This window comes from Mustela erminea, chromosome 2, assembly GCF_009829155.1.
Source record: "Mustela erminea isolate mMusErm1 chromosome 2, mMusErm1.Pri, whole genome shotgun sequence".
Taxonomy (NCBI): Eukaryota; Metazoa; Chordata; class Mammalia; order Carnivora; family Mustelidae; genus Mustela; species Mustela erminea.
Genome location: NC_045615.1, coordinates 131,386,203 through 131,404,163, shown reverse-complemented (window position 1 = coordinate 131,404,163; position 17,961 = coordinate 131,386,203). Strand labels below are relative to the sequence as shown.

Sequence of the window (17,961 nt, the reverse complement as noted above, 5' to 3'; positions counted from 1 at the left end):
CTGCCTTCGGCTCAGGTCATGATCTCGGGGTCCTGGGATCGAGCCCCGCATTGGGCTCTCTGCTCAGCAGGGAGCCTGCTTCCTCCTCTCTCTGCCTGCCTCTCTGCCTGCTTGTGATCTCTCTCTGTCAAATAAATAAATAAAATCTTTAAAAAAAAAAAAAAAAGAAAAGAAAAGAAAAAATGAGGCTGGAACAAAGAGAAAGTTACCTTCCTGAACAGCAAAGATGGGTATTCTTTCAAGTGGTATCATGCAGTGAATTCTGCTGAGACAGCCCAGCGCTCCGGCGTGCTCCATGACGCTTCCTGGTTCGGCTGTCCGTACTTCGCTGCCTCGCTGTATATGGAAATGTGTGGTCCGGGGCCTTTTCCCTAAATGATAAGCAAACGTTTATTTCTTCTCGAGTACAAATATAAAGAAAATTACTGGGGGAGTTGACAAGTCCTGATAGACATCAGTGTGCAATGGAAATTTATATATTGATTCCAGGAGCAGAGGAGCTGTTTTTCATTTAGACAAATGTTCTAAAGAAGGAATCTAGTTACGGGCTCTGGAAACATTATTGTTTCTGCTGGAGATGATCAAAGTATAGATTTGCTTCACTTCAGATAGAGTCACAAGAGATTGATAATCTTTTCAGAACTCTCCTCCTGCCCATTCACATGAAATATCTTTTATTAACTTAGTTTCAGATGACATGAAAACGGAATGTGAGCTAAAGTCATTTTTAAAGTGCTGTCTGGGGCAAACAGCAGTTGGAGAAAAAGAAATCCAGCCAACTCCCTATTACTCCCAGGTTCATTGCCTTAGAGTCTTACCAACGTGACCAGGAGTGGGGTGGGGAGGGGGGAGTCCTTTGTTTACTCTATTTAGTTATTCTTTCATTCATTCAAAAATATGTATGGACTACGTGGCCCTATGCAGCAGGCAGTGGTAAGCAAATACTTAGGGTAATGAACCAACACAGCAGGGAAAGTTCCAGCTCCCACAGATTTCCCCTTTTTTTGTGGGGTAGAAGGAAGAACAATTTAAAAAGCAGAGTAGCTTTAGGTGGCTGCAGGGGTTGGCAATGCCTGGGTGGCCGGGAGGGGTTTTCTGGAGGTGATGACAGTAAGGAGGAATCTTCCATTGGAGACCTGGGGGCAGATGGAATCCAGGCAGTGGAAAGAGGTAGCACCAGGGTTCCAAGGTAGAAAAGGCATGTGTGTTTCGAGAATAGAAGGATGGGCATGTGGCTGGAGCCCCGCAGGCTGTGGGTGCGGCAGAAAGTGAGGTCTGAGAGAGACACACGGGGAGTTTGGGAGGGCATCATGAGCGGGGCAGCAACAGGGTAATTGGCCGCTGCGTAAAGGATGAAACCCTCAGCCTTTGCCTGGGAAAGTTGTTTCCACTGAACAGAGCACTTTTTGTTACCAGCTCCCACAGTGGTGGAACCAGAAATCCAATAGGCTAGGAGCGGAGAGCTGAGCCCGCCTCTCTTCACCGAGGGATGCATCCTAGGAGAGGCGGGCTCAGTCTGGTGCCGGGTGCCCTAGAGCCGCACAGGAGAAGAGACAAGGAGAAGGCAAGTGGACCCGCTGAGTCCGTCTGGAGATCGAACACTTTCTCTTGGTGGGGGTGTTGAGCAAATTAAATTCCTTGCCATCTTGGATTCCTTGTTTGTAAAATGAGTTGTGATGCTCCCCGCCGGGTTATTGGGTGGCTTGACCATAATGTGTGCCAAGAACGGAGCCTGGGTGGGGAGCAGATTCAAGGAAATGGGCGCCATCGTGCTGATTTTCTTCTTAGTCAGTCATGCTGGTGTTGATGTTTGTCTTTGTTGAGGTATTACTGAGTTTACAGAGTATCAGGAATACTTGTATCCAGATGGAAGTTTCCAAAATTCAGGTGATCGAGTGTCTTGGCTCTTAGTGCTAGCTGTACTGGCCCTCCTGTCTGCACAAAGAAGCGGAGATTGGCTATATGATGATTGCCCTAAGTCCTCTAGAACATTTAGAAACAGATTGAAGAAAGTGCCTTCCCTGAGAGAGGCCTTCCACATGGCTGGGGGCGTGGAATGGAAGAGATTTCACCCACAGACTCACCATGGTTTTCAGTGGGAGTCTTGTCTATGTCTTGCTGGTGCTGTGTGTCCCAGTAGTACTTCCTGCATGGAAGCCACTTTTCCAGTGGAGACCCTTCTTCTTCCCTCTTCTGTGTCACAGTCAGAGAGGAGCCTTCGGGGTCTCAAGTAGTTTTTTTGTTTTTTCACGCCTGCTTTCAGGAAGGAAGCTAACCCATGGTTTCACAATTCAGGTATAATTTACATAATTTTGTCTTTTGATTATGCCCTAAATTTTATAACTTGGAAAGGTAACATGGCATGAGTTTGTCTCACTTAAGACCAAATGTAACTTGTATCTGTATTCTCTTTTCACGGATACTCAAAGAGGCTCGGTTGTTTTGTTGTTGTTATTTTACTGTAATACAGCCCAGATGAAAGCAGACACTTGTTCATTCTTACTTTCTTCAAACATGGACTTTAAAAGAAAACAACTCATTTCCTGGTTGCTCTCAGATATCCCTTTTTCCCTCATTAGTAAGCTGACTGGTAACTATTGTGTCTTCTCTCCAGCGGCATGAGAAAGTCCTTTGTTTAGAAGAATGTGCCTTGAATTTCAATAACCTCACACCACTTTAGATCCTCGTCCTCACACTCATTCCTGTTGGAACTCTGACTCCCTGAGTCGGCAAGTTCACAGGCTTGCGTGGTACTGGGGGTGGGGGGGCAGGAGCAAGGAGGTGGGAAGAGAACTAGCTTGCAGAATAAGCCACACTATCAAAGACAGATGTTTCTGTCACCCTTTGATCCTGGGAACGACAGAATCTTCTCCTGAGCTGAATTCTCTGAAACTCCATTCACCAGATGGTAAATTTGCATAAATCCAGAATTCAGTTCAGTTCAGAGATCTTTTACCTGCCGGGTATGGATTCGAAGGGGTTCTGTGAATGAGTTCCAGGCTTTACTGAACCTTCTCCCCATCCTGCTAAGGTTGTACCTAAAATTGCGAGTTCATGCACATTTCTTTCTGGGGTATTTTCATCAGATTCCAAAAGGTTCCATGATCTGAAACAGGTTAGGGAACTTCCTCGCGGCAGACCTCCTTGTTGTTCACAATTTGCTGGCGCCCCGCTGAGCACGCACGTCGAGCCCACGCTATGCACCATCACACCGTGAACCTTATAGATCAACGGGTGTAATCCCCGCGGCCCTCTTAGGGGGTCAGTGCCGCTATCATTCCCACTTTACAGATGAATAAACTGAAGAGCATAGAGGCTAAGGGCCTTGACCAAGGGCAAACAACTAAGACACGTCAGGGGTAAGAGGCAAAAAACCTTGAAGCGAGGGGGAAAGCAGACCGCGAGGTTCAGGAATGGGTATGAGAGTCTTCGTGACATAAAGTTTTATAGTTTTTGCTTCCTGGTCGTGTGGAGAACACAGGTTTGTGCTGGTGCTGCAGAGGCTCAGCAGACCCCTCAGTGATGAAAGACAGGCATCAAAGAGGAGCGTGAAACAGCCCTACAGAAACGGAGCGAGAAGCCCACTGGCAAGTCCTGGCTCTACGTGCTCCGTTTGTGAAAAGTAGAAGGTCGTGCGCCGCATACGAAGTAGGTGGCCGTGCCGGGGAAGAGGGACGCGTCCTCCTCCAGAAAGCTGGAGCAGACGTCGTCATTCTGGCATGCAGTTTATTTTGAGGAATTTCCTATTCATTTGGATACCCAGTTACACATGCAAGTAGCTCTGTTATTTCAGGCTTATTTTAATGAAAACATTGCCAATTACTCCCACGTTCATTTTCCCAAGAAATAGCCGCCGAGAGCATACTGATGAGACAGTCTTGGACGTGTGGCTCGTGTGGAATTAATCCTGCAGTTTCGTTCCTCCCCCTGCGTGTACGTTGGGAGGGCAGCAAGCTTGCTCCTGGTGCCGCGCTTAGCCTCGCTCCCTCTTGGAAGGGCGCGCCTCCTGCAGAAGCCCGGCTCCGGGCTGAGGTTTTCTTCCTGGCAAATTTACAAGGTGTCAAATCAGTGAAGCACCTGCTGCTTGGACTCTTCTGCATTTTCTGATCGCTCTAAGTCCCTGTTTACGGCTGGCTCTCACTTCCACACGGAAGTCAAGCAGCATCTGTAACTCCAAAAGAACGAACCATGTTCAAAGTTGTTCTGCTGTCAGGGAAAACACTGTGGCTCCATATCGAGGCTCTTTCCTTAAGTGGATCGCTAGTAATGGATCTGATTTACAGTCTCTAAGGCTTCAATAATAATTGTACTCAAAAGAAGCAGACTGTACTCTCAGGTCTCTAGATTGAAGATAAATTATCAGGCAAAGTTTTTACCATAGGTAGAGGCGCTTTTTGTTAAGAATAAAAAATTAAAAATGTCTGGTATACGTGGAAAGCTAGCTAATGAAATGCTACCTGCTCTTTTTTTTTATTATTTTTTTTTAATTGTAAGAGTCAAAGCGTTTCAACAAATCCCCTTCTGTTAAAAATCTGAGCGCTAGGCGATTCCTAAACCATCTAATCTGAAATGAGCAACCAAGACTTGAGAGGTTAGGAGACTTACCTCACGGTCATTCAGTGTGGGAGTAGGATCCGCGTCTTTGGATCCCTTGGTGATGACTTGAAATTGTGTTCATAGACTGACTGACAGAAGGACATGAGCAGGAGGTGACTTCCTCTCATCCTGTGGTCAACAGTGGCCAGCACATCTGAGGAGAGGGCCACAGCATCTCCCCTGGTGACGTCCCGTCCCACGGAGACATTTCTCCTGCATTGCCCCCAGCGTGACACAGCTGAGCCCTGAAGCTGTCCGCTGAGGCAGTTTATCACACCGTGTTACATGCCAGTACTCTTTTACACACACCATCTCATTTAACTTAATTCTCATGTTTACCCTGAGCCAGGTGTTTTTATCCCTTTTTCGCTGATGAGGAAGCTGGTTTGAAGGGTCACACCACATAACACAGTGTGCCTGGCACACAGAGGGGCCCGGGATGACAAGAGAGTGAGGAACACACCCAAGGGAGCATGGCGGCCAGCGGGCTTGGGGCATAGCTCTGTCTACATCCTCAGCCTGAAGGACCTCTTTTGGAAATTGTCATCTGCCTTCTCCCCCTACGATAGTCCACAGTCCAAGGAGAGGGATGGAGGTCCCCCTCTACATCTGAAGCCCCAGGTCCTTGGCCAAATCCTTTGCCCCCCCTGTCTTGAACACCCATGCATTGTAACTGATGGTAACTGACTGGGTCATTTGGGAGACAGACCGCGAGGTGAGTCTGCCAGACTGTGAAGAGTATGGTGTTCCCGCCGTGGCTACGTTGTAAGAAGACTAGGATTAGAGAGTCCTGTAGACCTGCAGTCAGACCCTGACCTCACCGTGTACAGCTGTGTGACCTTCATGGTCTTCAACCTCCCTGAACTTGGTTTCTCCTTTATCAGTGAGGATAGTAAAACCGCACCTCGTCGGCTTGCTGCTTGGGCAACACGGAGCCAGAGCTCAGGAAAGGGTGGCTGTCGGGAGCATCACTGTGGTAGTCGTTATAGTTGCGTGCTGCCCCCTGTGCTGGGGTGTGCTTATCACAGTGCGCCCCTGAAATGGCGAGGTCGGTGTTTACGTATCTGTAGTACAGAAAGCACACGTGCTTATTGTATAGTATTCAAACAAATGTACTAAATAAAATCCTCCAGAAGCCCCCCCTCCCGATAATGGCTGCCAGTTTGGATGTTCTGTTGTTCCAGAGTTTTTGCTTTGCTGATACCAAAATACCCGAAGTTTTGTTTGTGGTGAGTCGCTGTATCTGCAGTTTGGGTTGTTTGCTCGTTTGGCTCCCCTCCCCTTAATAACAGGCTGTGGTCATCATTCTGCATCAGGCCATCCAGCTCTGCCTTCCTGCTGCAGGACTCGGGTTTCTTAGGGGACCCACTTGCTGTCTCAACCCATGATTAACTCCCCTCCCCGTGGGGCCCGGCTGGTGCTCCAGGACCCCGGCCCAGGGCACCAGCAGGAGCAGGTTTCTGTGAAGGTTGGGTTTCTTCGTTCCCTTCTCGCTATCCTGTGCTCCCTGCCTCTGCAGGTCACTTGCTCTCCATTCACTTGCATGCGTGTGACCAGCCCGGGCCCTCAGTGGTCCTCAAGCCCTTTCACATGGGCTGTGATGGGGCCAGAGGGGATGGGGAGCACTCCAGCTCCAGAGGTTGAGTGACTTCATCAGGGTCACCCTGGCATCTCAGGGCAGCACTGGGAGAGAAACTCAAAGCCTTTGGCCCTCAAGCCCCATATGGCTCTGCACCCCTCACCCCCTCTGCTCCTCTCTTCCCTGGCACATCTGACCCTCACCCTACCGGCCCTAGCACATCCCACCCCTGCCCTTGACCTTCTGCCTCTGCTCCCACCTGCTCTGTTGCCTTCTCATGATGCATTTGAGGGAAAGCAGGAGATGTGAATGTTGGGGCCCAATTAATAGAATGTCAGAAATTAGTAAAAACAGGTAAGACTGTTTCCAGTCATTGTTTCTGTACAGTTTTTATTGGGAGCAGGTGGAGCTGGAAAACGCAGACACGGGCCTTGCCAGTGTTTACTGCAAACAGTTTCCTGTATTTGCCTGTGATATTTTAAGCTTGATTACCTCCCCCGGTTGATATGTTGCCTCTAAACTCAGCTGGCATCTCTTGGCTTCATCGTAACGTGGCTCAAAATACACACTTCTGTGTGGCAGAGCTCAGCTAAAATAAGCACTGAAAGGCTACTCTTCACAGCAAAGTTGGGGAATAAGATGGGATGTCAGTGCTCAGAGTTGCCGTTAACGGGACTGTTTGATTTCCTGGATGCCGAGTGAATGCTAACGTGTTGTTTCTGCTCTGTTCCCTCATGCCTGCCCGGATTCAGAGAGAGGTAACCAACCGATTTTTACTTCTCCCTCCTCGTTGGTGTCTTAAATGTCTGGCAAAACTCACTTGCTTTCTTCATGCCATATTACCACCGCCACAGCCGTCATTGTCTTTGAGAGGCAGAACTTTGTTCTGTTTAACCTTTTATCATCACCATTCTTATATGTCCTCACTTAAAACAGAGTGTGGAATTGCATCTGGGTCCCTGCCCCCGCATTGCTTTTGACCCTGTTTGGGGATGGTGATGGGCAGAGTGATCAGATGTAGTGGGACCATGGCCACTCACTCACGGCTGGAAGCTTTGAGTCCAGATGCTGGGGAGGAAATGGGACTAGAAATACTAACGTTGCATCCCATGTTGCGTAAGGCTTTTCCCACTTCTTCAAGAGTTCTTATTAGGACTGGTTAAGTTATGTATTCTCTGTGTAGGCTAACAGCCGGAAGGACTCTGTTTCAGTCTCAATTATTAGCTAAAAGATGCAGAATTCTCCTTTCTGTCTAGATGAACACAGCTGTGGAAGGGCTATGACTCTGAAGCGAAAGGAAGGCAGTTGTACCTCAGAAGTGTGTGTTTCCAGCGCTCCGACCATCAGCCTGTCCATTTGGTTGATGGGGGTTTAGGCTCCACTGTTCCACAGCTTTATAACTTAAGCTCCATTTGGTTGATGGGGGTTTAGGCTCCACTGTTCCACAGCTTTATAACTTAAGCTCCATTTTTGATGGAAGAGGAAAATTTTGAAGCTCCTCTTTTTGAAAGAATGGTAGTGGTTACTGCTTGGCAAAGTGAAGAGAGAGAGGCAGTCTCCTGTTTGTGTTGGGGTCCATTTCGGGTGAACTGCTCCATTGGGGTCGAGCCGTCTCTGCTGGTGGTGGCCATTTTCCCTCCTCAGGATGAGCTGATCTCCCTGCTCAGTGCTGAGGAGGGGGAAGGGAGATGGTGTCGACTGGATGGGTAACCCTTCCAGGATCAGTCTTCTAGAGGGTATGGTTAGGAGAATTTGCAAACTTGACTGGCTCTTTCATTACCTTCCAGGAGGCTTTAGCCTCTGGAGGTGTTGGAAGCGTCCAGAAGATGAGGAATGTGAGCTCCCTCATCTAAATAATGAGAGGTCCTGTCTGAGCCAACGGTGAGAATATTTTCAGATGTTTGCCAATTCCTCCCTTTCTGTATTTATTCCAGTCTCCTCCCTGGGGAGAAGTCGCTCTGAATATTAAATTAACAGCAAGACTGTGTTCTTGAGAGGGCTGCGGATTCTGGTCTGCCAAGGCCACCTGGATTATTTGCAGGCAGAATTTAAATCTGTTTACACAGCTTAGATGTCTCACGGAAGTGCCTGGCGCAGGATTCCCTGTGGAGAATGTGTGTTTACCCAGGTGATGAGTTCCTCGATGTCCTCTGAAGGGGCACTTAGCATCTGCTTGAGCTTGCAGAGGAGAAAGTGAGTTGAGTTGACAAAGCTCGAGAGCATGAGCTTCGTGAAATTAGTGCCTGCTAATGTGCCGCTGGGTAAAATGGAGAAAACAAAAGCAAAACAGAACAAAAAATGGCGCGTGTGTGTGTCATGTTCTGCATTGACCATGTAGGAAGATGACTTTCTCATCTCCTTTCTTTCTTTTCCCTCCTCCCACCCCAAAAATGAGATCTTCAGAGTATAATCAGAAGGTCCAAGCAGTTAGGCAAAGAAGAGCAAACAGTCTTGAAAATAAGATTCCTTCTCCCTTCAGACCCTGTGCGGGTGAACCAGTGGAGATATAGCCCTTTGTCAGAAAGGGCTGGAAGCACAATGTTTGCATCAGATCTGTCTGTGGCTGTTTGTCCTTACTTGCTTATGGGTCCTGTCCTCTGCAGTAAGACAGCTCCAGGGGCTGACAGCTTCTGACGGAAAGAGAAGCCAGGAGGAAAGGGTCTTTAGGTACATTTCAGCGAGTCTTAATAGAATTCATATGAGGGCAAATATTTACTAAAACATCTCTCATGGATAAGGAGACAGAATTTCAAAGGGGGCTTTTTCTTTGACTTCTTCCTCATTTATAATGACAACTGCCATTAATCAAATGCCTGTCACATGGCAGCCTTCACAGATTCCCAGCATCAAACAGCATGGATTTGACGTGAGCAAACACGGATGACGTGGAAGACGTTGTCTTTTTGTGGCTCCTGGTTACGGAGCGCTAGCAGAGGAGATGTGGTGAGAGTCTGGATGGAAGGGAATCCCCTAGAAAAGAGGGGACGGAGCTCCTCCCAGGCAGGCCCGTGCTGTCCTGCAGCTGACAGCGTCCGCTCCTTCTGGGCTGCTTCAGAAGGCAGAGCTCGATTCCAGGAGCCAAAGTTGCAGGGAGGCAAGCTTCAGGTCCTCCTTCAGAAAGAATATCTATATATTTTGGCTCGCCAGGAGCATTCCTGCAGTGGAACAGCCTGATTCGTTAAGTAAATAAGATTTCATGTCACTGAAATATTCTACCACTTCTCTGGGCTCCTGGAGACAGGGCTTTGAAAAGTTTTGCCTGGCTTACCCCACTAGGAGGCCTGTAGGTGCCACATAAGCTCCTTACTAGGAGAGAGGAACAAAAGCAGATTCCATTTATGTAAGGGGGTTACAGGGAAGAGAACTAGGGAAAGGGTGAATAGTTCTGTCTTGGCTCTTTTCTAATAGAATCCATTTGAATAAAGAATCGTTTCTTCATTCATTTCCTCAAAATGAATTAAGCCCCTGCAGGGTGGTTAAAATGCTATTCAGCCGAGAACAATGAAAGCATTCTTTTGTCCTTTCTCCTTGCCATTAAGAAATTTGAGGCTGTCATGTAAGATGTCTTAGCACTGACATTTTTCCCTGACAGTACTGGAGGCTGGTCCTCTGGGGGAGTAATTACCAGGGAGAACAGCAAACGGATAGGAACAGACAGAGTGGGAAACCCAGGGGTTCAGTAAATGAATAGTGAAAAGTAGTTGATTCCTGGTGCATGTTTCTGTGAGAGTTTACGCAAGGGGCACAGATTGGTGCAGCTAGAAACCTGCTGCATCCTGGTTTTTAAAGGAAACATGGTGATTCGCATGACTGCGAGAAATAGTGGGGCACAGCTCCGTGTGGGGGGTCCAGAGAGGACTGGACCAGAGCCTCTTTTAGCACGTGGTTCCTCATCCGGCGTTGTAAAGGGAGCACGCCAGAGCAAAGGACAAACGTGGTTCTTGCTGCTGAGTGCTAGACAGCATGTCTCAGACATCTAGAAGAATTTGCTGGAAAAAATAGGAGCTGTGTTCTGACGGGACCTCAGAGATTACTGGGGCCCACTTTGTGGATTTAAAGGAGCACACTGAAGCCCGGGAGGGTGCTGTCCATTGGGATGCCTGGTCAGCCAGAGAGGGGTGCATAGAAGCCCACGTGAGCCCATCCTTGCTGAGCTGTGAGATGCGAGAGGCAGGTGGCTACAGCCCCAGGGCTCCTGGCGGCACTGAGGAAAGAAGTAGCGGGCCAGAGAGCCAGGATGGGCTGTGTAGGCGAAGCTTCCTAAAATGCCCCAGCAGCAGACTGACCCTCTCCCTCATATGGTTTCAGAGCCACCGTGGGCCCCGCCTGGCTGAGGACACCCCATGGCGTCTGGTGTTTTCCTCCCAAATTCACATGTGTGGCCCTAAGCTGGTCGCAGCCTTTTAGGTTTGCAGTCTGTCGGGAACACCATAGCTGTGGAGGTTTCTTGTCCCCCTCAGAATACACGAAGATCTCTAGAAAGGGTCAGAAAAAATTGCACTTACATGTGAGCCTGAGGTCTTTCACAATCCTGACACTGATTGGAAAAAGTCTCTCTGAAAGGCCGCTTTGGGCATCGTCTTGATCGTTGTTGAAACTGGATGATGGGGCATGGGGACTGTACTCTCTAGTTCTGTGTGTGTTTGAAAGGTCCCAGAATGAGAAGTTTGGGGGGGGAGAATGGCAGATGAACTGTGTTCTTTTAACTCCTGCCCTTCTCATCTCCTAAAGCTCGGACCAGGAAAGAGGCCCAGGAGGCCAGGTCACCACAGACCTCTCTCCCCTCCTGTGGCTCAGACCAAATGGCCGGCCTCCATACCCCTGGGGACTTCTCCTGAACCCCTCTTTTTCTGATGCCTTTGGCACGAGCCTGTCCCCACTGCTCTTTCTCTACCCTTTCATTGGGCCCTCTGCCCCAGCAAGGCCTTTAGATGCCTTTCTTTTCCAGTCTAGGCCTCATTTTGTCTTTTCTCATTCTCTGCACTCGTCTGCTGCCCTGACTTCAGCTGCCCCTCAGGCCCACGTCTCCAGACCAGACCACAGGCCCGAGCCCCCGGATTGAGTGTCCACCTGCTTGGTGGGCCCCGCCACCTGGTGGCCCTCAGGTACCTCCAACTTACTGTCCTACCTGCTGCTCATGAGCTTCCTCACCAAATCCTTCCCCCCCAACCCCGGCCCCGCTGCAAGAGCGCTTAGTTGGCCCAGCAGGGACCCGAGAGTTATTCTGGGTTCTCCCCCTCATCTGCCACAGCCTTCCTTCCAGGGCCTCCTTTCCCTCTGTCCCCTCTATCCTGTTCTCACAGATGCTGACTTAGCCTGCTTCGTGCTCATTCTCTCACCTGGACACGGAGCAGCAGCCCCCGGTGGGCGTCTCCCTTGAACCCCGTCATCCCACCCAAAGAAACCTTTTAAAACACATATCGTATGGGGTCCCATGCCATATGACAAGGCTCGAGGGCCAGGCTGCTGGCAGGACGCAGGTGGACCCTCCCCATGGTCCCGCCTTGCCCCCCCACCACAGCGCCTAGGAGTCTGCAAGGGACCAGTATTTCTTCCAGCCACTCCGTGGACTGACTGACCTCCGTGCCTTTACTCATGCTTCCTGGAACCATCCATGCCCTTCTCACCCTGGTCAGGTCCTTTTGATACTTAAGATGCTCCACAAATCCCACTGGACACCTGTATCCTTAGCGGACTTCCAGGCTGAACCTTATCTGTGTTTGCCAGGCACGTCATAGTGGCTCAGAAGGCATTTGTGGAAGGGAAGGGAAAGGAAGGGAGTATTTTTTTTTAAAACATAAGTTTAAAATCATATTCTAATTTAGTGAGAATGTAAAGCCCACTGGCAACTCTCTTAGTCCGTTAACAAATTATGACAAACAGTGTCTCAAAGCAAGCACAGATTTATTCCCCCACAGTTCCGGAGATCAGAAATCTAACATGAGCATTCCAGGTGTAATCACAGCATCAGCGGGGCTAACGGCTCCCTGAGAAAATCCATTTCCTGGCCTTTTTCCGCTTTTAGAGACTGCCTGCTTTCCTTGGCTGGTGGCCCCAGCTCCCGTTTTGTCCCTGAGACGCCAAGTCCTTCTTCCCTTGCACTTGTGTTGGGCCCAACCGGAGAATTCAGGGGAACAGCCCCCATCTCAAGTCCTTTCCTGTAACCCCCTTTTGCCATGCGAGGTAACCCAATCAGAGATTCTGGGAATTAGGCTATGAACATCTTAGAAGGGTCCTTATTCTGTCAGCTACAGCAGCTTTTTTCAGAAATGAGGGGCCGAACTTTTGAAACCCCCAGTTAAGCGACGTTTGGGTTTCATTCTGAATAAAGATGAAATCAGATCAGCCATGCATTTCACTGCACACAAAGGAAGTTGTTCAACTTGCCTCCACCCCGGGTCTGAGAGAGGACTCACTGCCTCTTCAGATCCACGGGTGTGGGGCCTGCGGGTGCTGAGCGTGGCTCCGGCGGCTCCCGGTGGAAGCCCGTAGGAGAGCCGGGCCAATCTCTTCACCTCCACAGGGAGGCGAGAACTCCTGCTTTTTCCTGGGAAGCCCATGAAAGCCCCAGAGGGCTAGTCGCGGGACTCAGCTGTCAGGAGCTGACAGAGTCCTCCCTCCCTGATCTATGAGCCTGGTGCCCACGCAGGGACGGGAAAAGACAAAGCTGTAAAAAAGAACTGTCAGAATCCTCCCGACAAAGCCTGCAGCCCCTGAGCTGCTCCTTTGGGAAGATGTGGGTTCCAGATGGTTGCCTCAGGCATTCATCGCTTTCCCTGGAGCCAAAAGAAAATGAAGATTAATAATAATAATAATTCTTTTAAAAATGACTCCTCGGGGGCGGCATCTGGAAGAACAGAGGGCACAGAGCCGCAGTTTGCTAGGATGACCCGTAGCTTCTAGATCAGGGCTGGTTCCATCCCCTGGATGGTAACCTTGCAGTCCTGCGCTTGCGGGCCGGCCGGCGGTCCCGAGGAGCAGGCTGGGTCTCGGATGCCTCCCTCACCGAATGTCAGAGCCGGACAGGAGCCTTGGAAATCCTGTTTCTCACCTCTCTCACTTGAAGACGAGGTTAGACTCCATTGCCCCAGGTTGTGTAGCTCAGTGGACTCAGGAATGAGACTAGAACTAGGGTTGCCCCAATCCCAAATCGTTGCTCTCTGGCTGTTCCTGACACTCTCTCAGAGAGAAGAGACGCGTTGAGATCCGTGCACTAAGTACGAAAGGAGGATGCGACAAGCTCTTACTTATCCTTTTGCTACAGAATTTAAAGGCTGTAAGTGTTTAGACACAAGCAAGGTCCTGGGGCCCAGAGGGCCCATCAGGCTTGTGAGCTGGATGGACCGACCAGAGTGGATGGAGCAGTGTCCCCTAGACAGTAGAGGGAGGCCAGGGTCACCAAGCGAGAGAAGATTCCGTGAGTGGAGACCTGCCTTTTCCGGAACAGAGGGGAGAGCTGTGTGGTTGGACGAAGGGTCCTGGAAGAGTAGGTGGGACAGGTTCTGGAACTCCAGAAATCCGGACGGGTTTTGGGGCTTTGTGTGCGTGATCATGGACCCAAAGAGATTTGGCCTCAGAGGAATGGCAGCAGAGCAGCGAATTTTGAAGGAATATAGTTCTGTGTGGTGAGACACTGCATATGTCCTTTTAAGATCCATCCACAAAAGAGAGGAACCCAGAGAGTTGTGGGCCAGAAACAGGGCTCCCGCTGAGCATAGTCTCTAGAAGGGAGGGCTTTTCTTAGTGCTTTTTTAGATAATACGTTGTTTTGATGGTGGTTGAGACTAGACTGGGAAGGCCTCAGGGACCCACTGTAGAGCAAGACCGTGCTCACTCCTGAGACTGGGCCAGCTCCTTGCCCAGACGCAACCCTCTCAGTCCCTGGTCCTGAAGCTGTTCACACCTCTGACTGAGGGCCAGCTTACCCGCGGGAAATTGGGATGCAGCCCCTATTCCTAAAGGAGGAAGGAGCACTCAGTTAGTACCTATATGGCCAGGCCTGGACTGGGTACGGGGGGTAACTTAGGCGCGGCTCATCTGCACAGAGCTTCAGGGCGCTGTGGGGAATGCAAACCCGTGAACACACAGGGACATGTCTGGTCGTAAGGGCCGTGTGTCTGGGTTGCCATGGCAGCGCTGGGGAGGCTGCCCGCCTGGCCCTGAGTCCTGCACGGTGACAGCGGCACAGAGAGCGTGAGCACGCAGTGGGGAGAACACCTGAGAGGAGGTAGTCCCGGCAAGGGAGGACAGGTTCGGGACATTTTCAGGATGTCAGACAGGCCACACATGGGGAGTTGGGGGAGACAGGAAGGCCTCCGGGTTCTAGCCTGGAGGACACCGACTGTGATAGAAGATGAGGAGGGAGAAGGCTGGGGGAGCGTGTATTGAAGCAGGTGTGGACAGGCCGAGGCTCAGTGCCCTGACCTGCAGCCAGGCTCGGAGAGCCCCACCGTGCGTGACACAGGGCAGGCTGACCTCCAGCGGAGATCCCTGTGCCTTCCCAAAGCAGCCAGGGACAGAGCCTCTCGTCTGCCCCCGCTGCACCAGCACGTTCGTCGTTATCTCTTCTGTAACCAGAGTACTTGTTGTCACTGTAGATAGAAGGCTCGTAAGAAATTCAGCTTTCATTCAGGGCCATAGGAGATTACAGGAGCTCAGGACCCTGAATTTGGGAAACACTGTAGTTCTTTTACTTAGCAATGAATTCTTAAGTCCATGGAATTGCTCTGTTTTAGGTAACTGTCGAAGTTTGAGTTTTGTTTTTACCCATTGCTACATCCTCTGCTCCCCACTGACCTGCTGGCTACTCGCTCAGCTAACACTCGTAACCAGACTGCGTGCTCTCAGAGGTGCCTTTTCTAACGTGCTGATAAATGTTGTTTGCACAGAGATTTTGCCTACGTAGCAAGAGACAAAGATACAAGAATTTTGAAATGTCATGTATTTCGATGTGACACACCAGCAAAAGCCATCGCCACGAGTCTCCACGAAATCTGTTCCAAGGTAAGGTCGGTCCGGACGCGGTGGTACATCCCTCTTGTCTTTTCTCACCGCCTGAGCAGGGACGGGGGTGTGGTCAGGGTTTCCCGCTGGTGACGTCCGCTGCTTTAGCCAGAGCCTTAGAGCGAGGACAGGCTGCTGGGCCTCGCTGGACCAGCCCCTCTACCCCTACTTCCCTCCAGCAGAGCAGTCCTGATAGAAACATCCTCACCCTCTGCCTGGGACCTCTGTTGACCCCCATCAACAGGGTCTTGTACCTCTCAGGAGACTGTTCTATTATAGAGCAGCTCTGGCTGTTAGAGTTTCTTGATTATGTGGACCTGAAATCAGCCTCTCTGGAAACCCCACGTGGTTACTTGAGATATGTGATCTAGAGCGACAGAGAGGGATTCCTCCATTCTGTCCTTCCGGCGGGGCAGCCCTTTACTGTCTGAAGACGTGTGAAGCTGGCGACCACATCTGTATGTTTGGGGGTGCTAGACAGGTGTCCGGTCTTCCTGCTCCTGTCTTCCTCCTTCCTCCAGAATCCCCGCCCCCATCTCTTTTGGGTCCCAAGGTTACCAGGCTCCTACCCCCTCTTCTTCTACATACTCTAGCTGGTTCCCCCTAAAGGAACACAGCAGTCCAAGGGCAAGCCAGTGGAGAAGAGAGCATGGGCCACTCTATCCCTTGACCTCCAGGGAGTATAGTACGGGGGTGACAGATGTTTTTAGCTATCATATCACCTGCCAGTTTGTGTTCAGATCGCAGTTGGCCAGCTCCCCAGGGCGCTGTCCCCGGTGTCCTGTAGCCAGGCCTTCCCACCCCACAGACGGAATCTAAACACGGGACTTGGCCATCACCTTTCTGGTTGGAGGCAGGTGTCAAGCCCGGCCTCATTGCCATACTGCCTCGGCTAGCCGTGCCCGGGCTGCGGCCTGGAGTCTGAGCAGCAGAGGCAAAGCAGGTGCCATCCATGTGTCCTCAGGGAGGGGCAGGAGCGGGGATAGGTACACGTCCCCTGCTCTGGGCCCAGCCATCACCCTCTGCCCCAGCCCCACGTCTGCCTGTCTGGGCACGGCCTGCGGCTTCGCAGGTCTTCCTCCTTGTCCTTGCCTTCATTCAGTCACGTGGAACACCTTTAAGTTCTAAGAACACAGCAGGGACTAAAACAGAAAGAAACAAAATCTTTGTCTTTGTGGAGCTTGTGTTCCCATGTGAACCCCCAGAACGTGGCCTAGCACAGAGGAAGCGCTCCGTGAAATGTCCTGCTGTTAGTGGCAGCAGCCGCCTGGCCTACCGTCCCAGGCACGCAGGAGAGGGCTGGCGGGGAGCACTGGGAGGGGGGAGGGGGGAAGCGACTTCCGTCCCACCTGGAACGCAAAGCGGGGCCTGGGAATGAAGATGTGAGTGATCCTGGGGGTCCCTGAAGGGCGGGGTTCTGTCAGTCCCCAAACCAACAGCACTCTGTGAACCGGAGCGAGAAGTGACACTTGTGCCCCTCGCAGCAGACCGCCAATTCAGTAGGCCGCTGACAGATTTAAAAGACCAGTCCCCATAGCAGTGCGTATTTCCAAGTGCTGACACTGAATCCTCAGAACGGCCGTAACATCACTGGGGATGTAAATACTAGGATTCCCGTGTGCAAAGAGGAAACGAGGCACAAGAGGTCAGGTGACTTGCCCAAGGTCATACAGCTAGTAAGTAGTGAAGGAGGGATTTGAACCCACAAACACTTTCCCCAAAGCACTGAAAAGAATTCTCAGAGGTCAGCCTTCAGAAACAATGGGAGAAGTCCGTTACTGTGGGTCCCATTGGCCACTGTGGTCCAGCAGAGGCTGTCTGGGTGGTTTCACTAGGGGCAGGAGCCCGGTGAATGGAGGAGTATTTCCGAGCAAGCAGGAGACTGCCGCTTGGAGGGATAGTCCTTCACCCGTTACCCCTGGGGGAGAATGAGCACCTTCTCAGAGCAGCTTAGCGATAAGGGGTGGGAAGTCAGGCCGTGGACCAAAGCCTGTTTGACTTGGAGGTCAAGTCAGCTCAGACCCTGGACTGGCAGGAACAGCTGAAGACATGGGGTCTGTAGCCACGGACCATGGGCGTCCTTTCTCTTCTTCAGATTATGGCCGAACGGAAGAATGCCAAAGCCCTGGCCTGCAGTTCCTTACAGGAAAGAGCCAATGTGAACCTCGACGTGCCCTTGCAAGGTAGGTCAGCAGTGGCCGCTCTCCTCAGGCTGGCACTGTTCTGTCCCAGCCAGAGCCGAGGCCCTTGCCTGGCTCCAGAGAAACCACGTTCCAGCCCACAGACGCTGGCCGAGCAAGTGCCAGGGGTCTTCCTGGGCGTGGAGTTAATTTTGTGTCGGTTGGGATGAGGTGCAAAAGGCCATGATGAGTTCTGTTATCGGACAAGATGAAAGAGTATTATCTTTCATGGTTTCTAACTCAGATATAGCCAGGGTAAAGCCAGCTAGTTTAAAAATAGGTGGTTCAGGTGCCTCGTTAGCGCAGTAGGTAGCGCGTCAGTCTCATAAAAATAGGTGGTTCGATGTGGGAAAAAAAAAAAAAAGTTTTTCTTAAGTATAAAGATGAATTTTTTTTAAAGATTTTATTTATTTATTTGACAGAAATCACAAGTAGGTAGAGAGGCAGGCAGAGAGACTTATTGTGGTGATTATTTTTGCAGTAGAAACAAAGACTAAGTCACCGCTTATACAACCTGAAACTGACATAATGCTCCATGTCAGTTACAGCTCAGTAAAATAGAAATGTAGCTATTTGGGGAGATTCTGTTTAGTTACTTTTGCT

General features: G+C 50.6%; 1 protein-coding gene across 12 annotated transcripts in view; it reads left to right on the top strand.

Annotated features, from left to right (window-relative positions):
- Positions 1-17,961, top strand: part of APBB2 (amyloid beta precursor protein binding family B member 2) — a 369,643-nt gene that overhangs the window by 339,813 nt on the left and 11,869 nt on the right. For 6 of the 12 annotated variants that reach the window (XM_032334144.1, XM_032334145.1, XM_032334149.1 and 3 more), the window contains 4 exons: positions 6,928-6,933; positions 11,182-11,280; positions 15,064-15,178; positions 17,274-17,361. In XM_032334144.1, coding sequence (XP_032190035.1) covers positions 6,928-6,933; positions 11,182-11,280; positions 15,064-15,178; positions 17,274-17,361 — 308 coding nt within the window. The remainder of the gene's footprint in view (positions 1-6,927; positions 6,934-11,181; positions 11,281-15,063; positions 15,179-17,273; positions 17,362-17,961) is intronic. The other 6 variants (XM_032334154.1, XM_032334152.1, XM_032334153.1 and 3 more) reach the window with 3 other exon arrangements.